The 14,700-nt window shown below is 37.6% G+C and overlaps 1 protein-coding gene across 5 annotated transcripts in view; it reads left to right on the top strand.

Moving 5' to 3' along the window:
• Nucleotides 1-14,700, top strand: part of PDE4D (phosphodiesterase 4D) — a 418,379-nt gene that overhangs the window by 387,288 nt on the left and 16,391 nt on the right. The window contains exon 1 of one of the 5 annotated variants that reach the window (XM_009819506.2): nt 10,683-10,730. The exons of the other annotated variants lie outside the window; for them this stretch is intronic. Within the exon in view, the coding sequence (XP_009817808.1) occupies nt 10,683-10,730 (48 nt within the window). Of the gene's footprint in view, nt 1-10,682; nt 10,731-14,700 lie in introns of those variants that run through there. 5 annotated transcript variants of the gene reach the window in all.

The following is a 14,700-nucleotide window of genomic DNA, read 5'->3' as shown; positions in this document are numbered from 1 at the left end:
CTGCTGTGGATGATTTACAGGCACTTGCTAAGGTGTTTTTATATCAGTGCTGTATGGAGTTTGTTGCAGTGTTAGTAGTTACTTCGCAGTTCACAATTTTCTGCTTTTGTCTGTACTATCATTGCTTTTTTTTGTAGGACGGCTTTTACCTTCTGTCTTTTTTTGTAAACTGAGCAATAGTATTTAGAAGGATAGGGAATAGTTTGATTCGTATTTGGTTTTCATATATACTAGAATTAGAAAAAAAAAGTAATTTAATTTTTGCTTTTTCACAAGAACAGTGTGTATATTAAGCATGACTGTATCTTTAAAAAAGATGATTAAAAGACTCGTTTCTTTTAGTATGAAATGGCAACCATTCAACAAGATTTCTGATGAACTGTTAAAGCATGTGCTTGGCCAGGTCTACAGTAGGAACACCTCATTAAAATAAGAATGTCACGTTACAGGAGAAGTAAGATTGATCCAGCAATACCAGTGAAGCTGGTTTTTGTCCTTAAATAGTAATCCTTCACTCAGCAAGCCAGTTTTCTGCATGAAATAGGCAATATCCATAAAGCTCACTTTTTGCTGGTGTAGCTCTATTGGTCTTAGGGTGAATGTGCCATCACAGCTCTGTGAGTGAAGTGCCACTCCTCTTTGCACATTTGTTAGACATAGCTGTCTGCAAAAATGCACAATGTGGGTACAAACCTCTTTTGTGGCTATGCGACAGTACATATTTATTGGGGTAGGTATTTACTTGCAGGGTGCATATACGTATATATCCAAAAATACAATTAAGTTATTCAGATGGTTCTACGTTTTATATTCTTTTTATTATAGACCTATTTTTTAGCCCAAATTGACACTCATGTTGAGGAAAAAAACCCTCATAAAGGATAAAAGGAGGGGAAAACTAAGTTTTTCTTTCTAGGTATCTTTAAATTGTTTGTGAGTAACAGCCTGAGAGTTGCATGAGATCTCTGGGGTGATCAAGGAATAAGTGCAGTATTAATCCTTTTAACTGCGGGCAAGCTGGAATGTTTTACTCGTATTTTTTACCTACTATGTCTGTCAGACGCGGCTGCCAGTATTAACTAGGCAAATGTTAACTGTATGCGAATTGGGAAAAGGGGAAAAAACTTTGCCGGATATGTTTAAAGCCAAATCTTTTCCATTCAATAAGAAGGAAACTGTTAGAATTTCTTAATACGTTTTAGAAGAAAAATCCTGTTTCTCTTTTCACAGTACTTAAATAACAAAGTACTTGTTTGCAGAGGAGCATTTTGATATTAGAAGAAATCATCCTTATTGTTTCTCTGGTGTGAATACCTTAATGGATTTAGCACAAGTTGTCTTGGGAAAGGCTTAAACTTCAGTCTATTTTTATCCCATAATACGAGTATCTTTATGAGGCATTACACTGATGTAGCCTGTATATCTTACTTACGCAAATAAGCTGTAGAAAAGGCATCTGCAGTTGCCGTAACTGGGATAACACGTCCAAGTTGTAGGAATTCCTGTGCCGCAGGGCTCGGACAGTTAGCTGGAGCTAAGAGCGCGTTTATGTCTGTGGCACATTTGTTATTAACAGCAGCATTCCTTTAGCATTGGTATTGCGTAATTTTAGGTGCGTTACTGAAGTGCTAATGTCTTTGCGGTACCTCTGACACGTTTACTCTTCTTAAGTGCCTTTGGACTGAAAATCTCTGCACAGCTGTACTGAAGTAGGCATAGCCATGTAAAATCACAGAATCACAGAATTACTACAATTGGGAAAGACTTGTAAGATCATCAAGTCCAACCATCAACCAACACCACCATGCCCATTAAACCATGTCCCACAATGCCACATCTACACGTTCCTTGGAGATGCATATTCTAGATCACACTAGTCTTTCAAGTCAGATATTTTTTCTTCTTTCCTTTTTGTAAAGCGTGTTAAAGTGTCTATAAAGCATAGGAGCTTACTACTGAGGAGCATAGCAGCAGCCCTGAGACTCCACTTACAGTGAAACTTGCCAGCTTTATGTATTAGTTGCCCTGACAAAGCATCATTGTCTGGGGCTGCACTTTGGGAATCGAGGACTGGGTATCAATGTGCTGTTCGGAAAATGTCCAGATTCAAAGCATGACAAAGAAGTGGCAGCTCATGAAATGCAAAATACGGTATAAGCTAAATTGTGTGGCTGCATCTGAGGCTGAGATTTCCAGCTGGCTTTCTTACTGCACTTTGCCTGGAGGAGGTGGAGACGCAAGATGCATTTCTGTTTGCAGATAAAGGGAAGGAGTGAAGGTGATAGCAGTGCTCTGCCTGTTTGGTCGTCATTGCTCCCAAGACAGGAATGGGTATGTGTAATGGGAAGAATTGAGGAGAAAGACCAGAAAGAGCAGTAGCAGATCCTCTACAACAGCAATCTCTAAGAAAAAAATGGACAAAAAGATGTGACTGAGTTGCTATGCCATCTGTCGACGCAATTTTAAGGAGGAAGTCTTATCTTTTTCTTTTGTCCCACATCTGATTTATTTTTCACTAGTTTTTTTTCTTATTTTATTTTGGGGATTGTTATAGCTATTTTGCTGTCCTGTGCATGTCACCATATATATGGTTTATATAATACAAGCATTAAGGGAAGGGGAATAAATGTTTTTTCCCTTCCATATGTGATAGGTCTTGGTTCTGCTCTTCCAAGAGAGGACTCTTCCTAAAAGGAGGTTGGAAGGCCAGAGAGTGGGTCTTCTGATGGAGTATAGAGCTATTTGGTTCTGAGATTTGGTCACAGTAAAGCCTGAGCAGCTCACGTAAGAGGTGTGTTGGGGTGACCCTTGGAAGTGAAGTGATGATTATATAATTTCTCTTTTATTTTCCAATTCTCCATCCAAATTATAGTTTCTGTAAAATACGGGAATTATTGTAGAGCAAAAAAATTGCTGCCAGGCTATTGTAAGGGAACAAATAATTATAAAAGAGTCCAGGTTAGTACCCTCTCATGGTAGTATTTTGTGGGTTCTTCGAAGCTGTTTTAAATTGTTCCCTGCAAAGTTGGTTGGAGAACCATGCTGTTAAAGCAGCTTGCATAAATACAATGGATCTTTGCATATCAAGTAGATATGAAAAATATGAGATAGGAAATATCACAATTTGCTCCAGGTTCCCTGAGCTTATGTCCAGTGCAAGCTGAGCACACTTTCGATTCGTGTGCCAGCATCTTTTATAGATACCGAGAGAAACTTTGAGCAAGTCAGTTTGGTGTCTATTGAGGAGTACACTGATATGATTGATTAACTGAGTGGAGTAGGTATTTCCACTAACATTGCAATAATTTAAGCATGATTTTAAAAAATATTGCCTTTACCCATGATATTTGTTTGAAGAATTTCCAGGCCAGAGGTATAAATAACTCTGGTCTGTTGTTTCACAACTTCTCCTGTTGTGATCCAAACGTATTGTGTGTTTGTATCAATATGCTGTAGATACATATTGACACATGCATAAAAACTTGATACATACTGTGTTTTTATGATGTGATATATCTATCTCTATATATATCCAAGTAAAGGTAAAGTATTTTTTTAACATTGTTTTTAGGGCAAAACTTGAAAAGCCTTCTGTTCACATCAGGTGCTGTTCACAATAGTAGTTTCATGGACAAAACCACGGGATTGTGATTACGCATTTGATTGTGTCAGTTGCTGAGCAGGATAGAGAGATAACCACCTGAGCTATTCATCACTGTTTTCTGCTAGAGCGACCGCCTCCTCAAATCTGCTTTCATAACTGCAGCTGTCATCACACCCTGATCCACATTTCTCTGATCTAAATCAGCTTTTAACAGTAGCTTTTTTGGTAATTTACATCATTTGAACAGCATTGAATTAAGGGGAAAATAAATACATAGCAGAATATTGTAAACGGCAAAATATTTGTTGAAATTATACTCCATTTACTGCAGGGTTGGTTTTTTTAGGAAGCATTATATGCATACTGTACTCCACCATTATGTAGAAGAATTCCTGCAAGAAAACTGTAGGTGAATATTGCGTCTGAAAGATTGCCAGTAGTCCCCAAAACTTGCATTGAAATAAGGTGTAATTTTTGTTGCTTGTGCAATTGCTCAGGAGTGTCTACTGAAAATACTGCAGTTGTAGAGAATACCTGTAAAGACCCTGCTGTGGTGTGGTTGAAAATTAGTGGACCACATTGTGAGATTTCTAATCTGAAAAAAGTTTGATGTGTTCCTGTGTATTCATAGCTAATGCTTATAGTATCGCTAGAGGGCAGTAACTACAAACAGTGAATTATGTGTTTTACCAGAAAGTCTTTTTTTTTTTCTTAAATTAATGAAGGAGCCTAACACTTTATTAAACAACTCAGCTCCTGGGTTTTACTATGTTATTTCCCCTAAAGGAGTTCAGAAGAACGTTGTCATCTCAGTCTGTTCAGCAACATAAAAGTCTCATATTTGATGCATGAGAATTACATATTCCCAAATAAAAAGATCTGTAAAATGATACAGCTTAGGCTATTCCATCAAGTTTAATGAATGTAATTCTGACAAACAAGAAGCTGCCAAGAAAGCCTTTTTAAAGCAGCGTAATTACGCTACAGTTAACGATACTGACTCCTTCGGAAGGGCTAGGGATTTGTTCCAGTTACAGCCATCGGTTCTCAGCCACCAGTGGAGTTCGTCTCTTCTTGATACCAGCCTAAAAAACAGCCTTGTCTCCACCCCCGCTGCTCACTTGCTGTGTGGCAGCTGATTGCTGCAGCTGGAACAACAACTCATATTTGTAAAATCCTCTTTTTTTTTTCTTTTTTTCTTTTTTTTTTTTTTTTTAATTTTCTCTCCTTCCAGTCATGGAGTCTTAGGTGGAACCCAGAAAAGTTTGGTGAGGCTGGTTGATTCAGCGTATTTTCCTTGTCCCTAGCTTCTTCCTGCAGACCAGTTCTAGTTTTTGGCTCAGTTGAGTCCATCCAAATACCCTTGCTTGCTGGATGAAACAACCATTCTTTGCTGCTGTGGTCTCCCAGCACTGAGCAGACTTTCCGTTTTGCGGGGAGGCTTTCTGCTAGGGTGCATGCCAGCATAAATGCCAGATGGAGTTGGCTAATGCTGTGAAAACAGTTTTGTGTTTGTGACCGGTAGGAGCTGGATTTGACATGGGTGATTATCGTTGTTCTCTGGTGTGTGGAGGTCAGCCTAAAAATGTTTTTTGACCTTTTCAGACAGCCTTCTCCTTTGGCTCATGAGATATGTTCAGGCTATCTGCTCCTGTTTGTAATGCATACAACCTTGAAAACTAAAATCTGTGATGTGTTTAGCTGTCCTTCTCTTTGTTTCACTTTTTGTTGCTTACTGGACAATACGCAGTACATCCAGCACGCCTGTATTCGGGATTGATGCTCAGACGTCTCTTTTAAGGTTCCTAGTGCAGCTTCATAATCAATCCAGGGGTTGCAGTTGAGAACTAAAAATCGGTGTTCCCCTGCCCTCAAAGCTAAGCACGTTTCTGCTGGAGCTCCCTTGGTACCCGTTACTGATCTGCGGAAGGGAAGACCAAGATTGTAAGTTTCCTGTGGGACAGTTCAAAAGTACTGCAACTGAATCAACAAAGTGGCCCTTCAGCCTTCTTCCTATCCTTTCCCTCAAGCCTGAAACATTGCCATCTTACTTTCCTGTCGACTGAACCTTCTAGAATCTTCGTTTACTAACAAGAGTCAGAAAGGAACACAGATACTTTATTTCAGAGGATCAATGTTTCTCCCAGGCTGCTGAGGATGTAATTCTCTTCCTTGTCCATGTCAGTAATGTGTTTCTGTATCAGAAGCCCTATGCTAGATCTTGGGAAAAATGAGCTTTCCTTGAATGTCTTGTATTCCATAGGTCCAGTCTGTATGGTCTACAGTGGTTTACAGGCTATAGGTCCTTCTGGCAAGTTGTGATCATCAACATGACAAATAAAAGGACGAAAACCTCACTAATATTGGTGAAATCTGTGTGCCTTTGCACACGCTTGGAATGATTAAAAAAAAAGAGCAACCGAATAATGAAATTCTTCACTTTCTTGTTGAAGGACAATAAAATTTAGGTTAATAGTAATTTTTTTCTGACTATGGCAGTGGTACAGAGCTTTCTAAAGAACGAAGAAATAGTTTATCAGCGCTGACAGCTCCAGAAGTTTGCACAGAGGTAGAGATTACTGCTTCAACTGTAAGAATAATATTTGAGGTAACTTACTGCAATCTGATTTCATCACAACTGCACAGCTTTTAAAATCTTAGTGTCACTTTAAATTAGAAGATAGAATTTCTAGAATGAGCATCTGCAATAGATAGGTTGAGTTGTTGTAGCCTCACAGGGTCAAATAGATTACTGGATCTCCTCTCTCAGGTGGCTAACTTGCACGTAACTGTAGAGGTGTTGAACTCACTGACTTATCCTTGACTAATATATGACTTGCATTGGGCTAAAACATATCTTCCAAAAAGACTGCTTTTCTTGATCTGGAGGTGCCAAGCAGCAGAGCATCTACCACTTCCCTGCTGGTGTATGCTGATTTAATAATTCTCGCTGTTAATCCACTTGTTTTATTCACAGTTTGAGTTGGTTTCAGCTCAGTTGGTTTGAGACAGTTTCAGCTGCCTTCCATTGCTCCTTGTTACTTCCTTGGTGCTGGTGAACCGGGTCTAGTATGCTGTATGTTGTCTTCGTCATGGTTCTACACAGTAGCCGTATTCTCTTTTTAAGTTAAACAGCCTGAGTTTTTTTCTTTTGTTATAAAATATTTTCTCTATCTCCTGAGTAATATGTGTATATTTTTTCCTACACGCTGTACATGAAAGCATTTAAGAAAACAGAGGCACTAGAGCTGTATATACTGTTCCATCACCAGAGCTGCCAGAATGGTGTGTTGAGAGTATCTTGCTTTTTCTTTAGCACCACAGAAGATGCAGATTTTTGGGGGTCATGGTATCACTATGAGATGTCCTGTTGTGACTCTATAAACTCTTCAGGGTTTCTGCTTTCTTCAGTGTAAAATAGTCTCAGGTCTTGCAGAGCCTGACTTAAAACTGTCCCATTAGGTGAAGACAGCCTGTTGATGGTTGTTAGAAATGGGTCAATAATCAGGTTCTTAACCCGTTTAATGTGCCCTCTCTCAACATTGCGAGTGCAGTTGCAGAATATTATACAATACTAAATCAAATGCCCTGTAACAATCCAAGGATATTACATGTTTAAAGACATAAAATTATATTGACTGGCATTAATTACATTCTTATGTCTTAGTTCTTTATCAAGCAAATGCCTAGAATATGTCTATTTCAGCTTTTCCATTATTTTACCCAGGACTGATGTTTTGTGAAGTGGCCTGAAGTTACCCAACCGTCCTGCTTGCAAATTTTAATTGGCACAGAATTAACATTTTTGCAGTCTTTCAAAATTTATTAAAGCTGAACATCACAGCTCCTGGGATCCCTGCCACCTCTTTTTATGACTCCTGTGGAGAAAGTTGTGCAGGCATGTTGATTAAATAATGGCTAACATTTCCTGTGGGTATTAAGGGACTTCATCATCTTTCTGCCTTTCAAGGTCATTGTCTTGATTCTTTCAAAACGCATAACAGTGCTCATTAAAAACTTCCTTTTTTCTGAATTATTTTATTACTCAGTTACTGTCATTTCAAATGATACCTTTCTTATTTCCATATTCTTTGCTTGATTGGAACCATTGTAGAAAAATGTCGTTATTCCCTTCTTCCCCCATGTTTTATCTTCATGGATGTATGTGTGTATGAAACCAAGAATTTCCCTTTCACATTGCTGGATTGCCACTTGTCTCTAACTTTTGTTTTTCTTATCTTGAATTACTCTATGTATTTAGTTGTGTGTGGCAGCCATCTGCTGTGCACTCATCTATCCACCATAACCTACTCTAAAGCTAATTATTCACTCATTCCAACCTGGGAATTGAGGATGAAAATCAGCCAAAATGATTACTGTAAATCAGTGCTGGTGTGAATGTCCCAAATATAAATTTCTGAGGTCATACTTTTACATGTAGCTGAAGTCAGAGGGCATGCTTTCTGAGTCAGTGAAGTCGTACTAGTAAATTATGTCACAGCAATTGGTAGTTTTATGAGGTTGAGGCTCTCAGAAAAATCATACAGGTTAGTAATAAGCTGTCAATATCAGGTGTAACTTCTTACTATCGATATAGTTAATATGCAGCTAAAATAAATTGTTGTAACATATGTACATGGGAGGAAAACGGTTTTTCATGGTTTTACATAAAAATTATATAGCTAATAGCTCTATAAATAACATCCTTCAATAAATTCAATATAATTCAGAAACTCATGAATGTTTTTGTCTCATACATTGGTGGGGAATAAAAAAATTCAAAGAAGATTTTTTTATACATGCTAAACAATTAGTGTAATTTACATAGCAGCCATTTTAAATATTCCTTATCTGAAACAAGTTCTGTGCTTTTGGGGACAGTCATTAATAAGATTTAAGGAGGAACCAGCCTTTAAATTAACAAAATAAGAGAACTGATGTAAAAACTTGGCATTCCAATGTCTGTTCATACTACCTATTGCAGCCGAACTTTCATACCCACATACTTCACTTCTTAAGTAGCCAGTTATTTTAACATTCTCTAAGTCATGATTGAAATTGCCTTTTGAAGGGAGGCAGCACATTTTCAGTTCTCAGTGTTGGTGCTGGCTGGGTAGGTGGCAGCAGTGCTTTCTTGCGGGTGATTAGAAAACAATGCAACGCAGAAGTAGACAAGCTTTATATTTAGCATTACAAAGCTGAGCTGGAAGAATCAGGAGAAATATGTTCCAGAAATACTTTTTAGGCTTTTTAATGTCTTGCTGAGTCATTAATAACCCAGGTCTGTTTTCAAAACTTAATTGTTTTATATTCATCTACCTGTGTAGATCGAGGACAGGTATAACTGTGCATATTATACAGAAAATGCATCAGTAATGTGTTCATTCACATGTTTTTTATATTACCTATTTTAGGGAAGACAATATGCTTTCCATATGAAAATACGTAAGTGCTGGATGATCTGTTGACTGTATCCAATTGTCACATTGCTATACGTTTCTCTTCTGTAAGGAAGAAATTCGTTAATATCATATTTTGCCCTATTGATTTTTGCAGGTTCAATTCTTTTTCAAGCACTTAGTGTTGCTGACATTGCTGTGTAGCATCACCCAGAGAAGTAGAAACAACTTCAGCCAAAACCTCCCTTACGACCATTGTCAGTCAGCATCTTCCAGTGAATCAGCAGTGTGGTCTTAGGCTGGACATTGCACCTCATTCAGCCTGTCCTTAGACATTGGCCCATTGTCATATTGGAAAACTTTCCCTTCTTTTGATACAACAAAGAGACAGAAATTTGCCGCAGCAGTGCATATGCTTTGCACAAAGTGGTGCAAGATAATGAATTCCTCCTTTTAAGTTTTGGTCTCTGAATGGCAGATGGTGGGATATTTTATTTAATGCCCCGAGTCAGCTCACTGACACACTCCACTTTCAATTAATTCCTTTTTTTTTCCTATGATGTATAGCTGTAATTGATTGTATTAATCTGCCAAGGCAGAAAGAGCAAAAGTTGAATAAATACAGTGAGAATTCGAGGACTCTTATTATCTCACTTCTGAGTTCTCCATGGAAACTTAACGTTTACTGGGAATTGTAAGACACATGACTGGCTTTATCGTAACACTAACTGATTTTATCTGTTAAAATAAAAAAGCAGTAGAAACTGGCAGACTGGCCCAGTAGTCTAAGCAGATCAATTTTTAATCTAGGTGGCATAAAAGCCAAAAACATTTTCATTGTTACAATACATCACAGACTACTCAAGAAACCTGATAGCTCTATTTCTGTTGTTTTTTCTTCGCAAACCCCGCAAAATATACTTCCTTTCCATAGGAATAATTAAAACCGCTAGGCAATCCGCATGAATATACACAATACTGATTTTAACTGCTTGGATGGCAGGTCCATTGAAGAGAGCTGGTAAATGCTGCTGAAATTAGGAGACCTTAACACAATTGTTTTTGAATGGCGCGTGAATGCCGCAGGCAGGGATGCCATTATTAAATGGCATTTGCCTTAAAAAAAAAAAAAAAAAAAAATACCCCATGCCCAGGAGAGTCCCGGCACTGGCCAATGGGAAATTACCATACATCATGTCACCAGCCCCTCGGATTTACATCGTTTAGGGTGACATACTATTGGCTGCTAGTTAGGCTCTATGGGAGGGATTACCAGCACAGTTTGTGGCTTCCCCTTCAGGTCCTTATTTGGTAGCTGTTGATAGAGCAAGTCTTTCCAGCAGCTGAGCATCTTGACATACATTATTCATTAAGTCCTGGTGTTCAGGAAATATGCATATCCCTAGCTCTTCAGATATTTCTTCAGCTCGTACAATATGTCTCTTCAACGTTGCCTCTGAACGCTTGGAGTTTTACAAATGGCATTTATACAATCGGAAGACCACGCGGTTGGATTTCATTTCAGTATGCCTCCTGTGCACACAGTTGCTGAGAACCTGAAGATCAGCGAAAAGAATTAGGAGAGAAAAAAAGGAATCTTTCTTCTTGGAAATCTGTTGCAGTATCAGATAGCAAAGAACTGATTAGCTTAGATTGGTAGTATAGACAAAAAATCAAAAATGCCTGAGGCAAACTATTTACTCTCAGTTTCTTGGGGCTACATAAAGGTAGGATTCTGTTTTAAGAACCTTGATTTGCAGTGCATGATTGCATGATCACTGGATAGCATGAGTATTTGTGGGTGATATGATTATGAGTAATACGAGTATAAAGTAAAAAATCAGAAAAGCAAGCCATTGTTCAGCAATGAGAATGAACTGCATAGTATACAGTCTTTCTTAGAAACTGTGCTGGGACTTTTAAAATAATGTTGTTTCAGTAGACAATCAGACCAAGTCTAAAGCCAAAGAAATTCAGAAGAGTTTTGTGTTCTTCTAAAGAAAGATTGCTACAAAACTGTGTTTCTAGACATTAAAAGATCTAAAAAAAAACCCCAAATATTCAAAACTGAGACACCATACAATAGGAGAGAGCTTGAGTAAAGAGGCTGAGGATAATGGGCGAATGCATGATTCATACTGGTTTTAATAGCTGAAGAAATCTGAAATTATCAACAGTATGTTCCAGCAGCATTTTTTGGTAGCCTCTGTGTGTGTGTGACAGCTTATTGATTAGAACACTGGAAATTGTCATCTTCTAATACTGATCTACATTATTATGTATAGCAGCTTTGAACTAGCTTGAAACTGCAATACTGCTAGAAAATGGAATTAAATAAGCTTTTATCTCTTTTATGGAAAAGTTTTGCACTAAGGAGTTAAATCAATATGCCTGTCAACATACAGAACTGAAATTCACTTAATACAAAACCATGTTTGGGCTTTTTTTTTAGCCCTACTTATGTGTTTTGCTTAAAAAATGATGATGCTTTTATAATTGTTATCAAGTGTGTGAAAACAGGAAAAAGAAACATCATCCTATGCTTGACATATAATAACTGTTCCAAATCATCCTCGTTTAAAGAAAATTCTGATTTCCCCTGAACTAAATAATGCAAGTGTTGAATTAAATGACTAAAAATAATATAAGCATTATATTCACACATGACTGAATCTCTTACGCTTGCTTGTATTAATACCTACTTTTATCATTATAATTTTTTTTTTTTTTTTAAATGTAAAACCCTCATTAGGTCACTGTGTCCGATTAGGTCATTGTGACCATTCTCTGCTAATGCAGAATTGTTACAGTATATTCTCAAGGATTTTGATCCGTCATCTGTGAAGAAATTGGATCCCATTATGCTAGCTAGGTAGATTCCTTTCTCGTTTACCAAAAAATAAGATGAAATTTCTTTCCATGCAGCTAAAAGTGAGGTATTCTTTGTAATTTACTTGGAAGTATTTCCTGCATTTTCAAGCAGCTGCTGTTAAGTGCCTACTTGCTAAATTAGAAAAATCCAATCACCAATCTTCAAAAATTGTTCACTCTTACTCTTTAGCCTTTAAAATTGATAGATTTTTTGCTAATTGAAGTTCAGCAGAGAGCATGGTAGCTGTAACTGATCACACATGGAAAAAAATGTCATCTGTATAGACAATGTCCTATACTGCCTATAGACAATTATTTTAGTTAAGAAGCTAAACAGTACTTGAACACAATTTTAGTACAGTGCTTTTTGAGTTCACGGTATGCAATTGTAGGAAAAATGCGAAGAGAGGCAAAGAAGATCTGTTTTTTATGATGTTCAAAACAGAATCATTTAGTGTATTTACGAAATTCTAAGAAAGAATGAAATGTTAGTCTTGGAGATCATTGTATATGTTTACATCCCTTACTATACATATATTTCTGTATGCTTCAGGCTGTACTTTATTATCTTCTGTTAATTATATTTCGAAGAATGGTTGTTGTGTGGAGTATTTACCCTTGGCTTTCACTGAGTATCTTTCTTTGAAACAATGAGCACCACTATCACCAACGCCAGGCTTAGAGATATGTACCTCACTATAGCTTATGTATAAAAACCAGTGCGTGTTCTTGATATTAATTAAACACATGGGCTTCCAACCCAAATCTGTAGTTATTAAGAATGCTGCTAAAATAAAAAATAATTTCACATTGATAAGCAATATAAACAGAAGCCTTACATTAATTTGTAAGGCTCGCCTATTTTAAGTTCCTTGTCTTGTTTTTGTAGAATACAAGACTGTTCAAATCCGGTAGAATAATATAGTTTATTCTTTTTTTTGAGTTACCAATGTCTTTTTAAAATAACATTGATAGGTATTTCAGAAACAAAATAAGTTTAATGTTCTGAATATTGAATGCATGTTCCATGGATGTATTCTATCCATGTAAGCTTTTAGAAATGTTACCTAGAAAAGAGGCAGCCAGAAAGGTTGAAACTGGCATCTGTTTCCACATGGGTTTGGGAGCCAGTGCAATGAAAGACTCCAGGTGCTCTTGAGAATTTTGGTTCCAGCCTGCACTGGGCTTGGAGCTTGATTAACACTCAAACTGAAGGACAGGCAGGATGGGGCCTTTTGGTCCACGGACTACCTTCTAGCCCTAGCTTCAACTTCTGTGCTGGTGCCAAAGGTTGTAGTGGAGGCAGCCTCTTCATGGTCTTTGGGATGCAGCAGATCACCCATTCAGGAACAGAAAGCCTGGGTGGAAGAGGCCCTACCAGGACAGGGCATCTACACCAAGGATGGTTCTGCATGCTTCCTCTCCCAACACGACTAACTGCAGGCTGCATATTCACTTAAGATTTTTGTTATTGGGTCAAGAACTTTATGCAAAAACTGTAAAATGTTCTAAAGTGCAAACAATAAACTCTCTATATATTAAGTATGCAGCCCAAACTTTTTCATGGCCATGAATTGACTCTAGTTGGATCTTCTCCATGTCTTTGGAGTTGAACTCAAAGTTTCTTTCTAATATAGATGCGAAGTCTGCCCAAAATTATATCGGTGCTCTGGTTGCCATCTGGGAACATGGTTACTGCAAAAGTTTGTCTAAATTTTTCTATGTACCTTTTCTGACATCAGAAAAGTATCCTTTCTTTTCCCCCCAAACCCCATGTATATTCACCCTAGGTTGACAGCAGTAATATATATGCAGAGATACACACACATTAGGCTTCAGCCCGGAAGGACCTAAACTACCAAGCTCAGTCCCTCATTTGTGACCTGGTCCTTGGAGGTGACCACTATTTAGGAAATTGTTCTTGTCCGTCAACATATGCACATTTATTCTTGTGTATTAGAGTTCTCCTATCAGACTTCTATGTTTTTAAAGGGAGGTAAAATTGCACATGTACTTTTGTCACTTTGGGAGATTTTTAATGTTATTTGAATACTGTGCCTGTGTTTGTGTTGTGGATATCCCCGCCCCAACCCCCCATGCTGAGAGTAAAATAAATACATTAAAATCAATAGAAACAAATGAAATGAAAAAATTCTGCTTAAGGAGATGCTTTTAGGATTTTTTTCAGACAATACTTTACTGCTCTGTTGCTGTGACATCAGTATTCAGCAGTAGAGGACTGTATAATTCGCTTAATGGACATTTTATAGCCTGTCCATTTCCAGGGGAAATTTCCTAGACTATAGTCAAGTGCTGTGATATCCGAAAGTGATACATATATATAATTTTTCCAATCTAACAATGCCTAGTCTTAACGTAGGAAAATCTTTCTTTCTGAGGAAGAATTCAATACATGCACAGATCAGCCAAAAACCTCTGCTTCCTCCCCATGCTGAGCTGACAATATCATAATTAAAGTGTATGGTGTAAATGTTTACTAGTAACAAGAGTTTTGATGCGTTATGATTGATTTTCTTCAACTAGAAATGTATGTGGCATTCAGATTTTAAAACACTATCTTTAACATTAGTGACAAGTGGTTTCGTGGCTTGTTTGACTTGAATGAAGTGCTAAATGTTATTTCTGAGAGGACAAATGATGAGCGTAAGGACAGTCTAGCCAAGTTTCAAGCACTTAAGAGGCGTCTGCTGAATGACTGAAACAGTGTTGACTCACAGATGTAACAAACTTCTCTGATTTGCAGTAAGATCTTGTAGGAGCCACGTGAGAGTTAGGCGGAGTTTTCATTATAAAGTAATAGTGCAG

The sequence above is a fragment of the Gavia stellata genome, chromosome Z (genome assembly GCF_030936135.1).
Source record: "Gavia stellata isolate bGavSte3 chromosome Z, bGavSte3.hap2, whole genome shotgun sequence".
NCBI lineage: Eukaryota > Metazoa > Chordata > Aves > Gaviiformes > Gaviidae > Gavia > Gavia stellata.
This window is presented reverse-complemented; position numbering and strand designations above follow the sequence as displayed.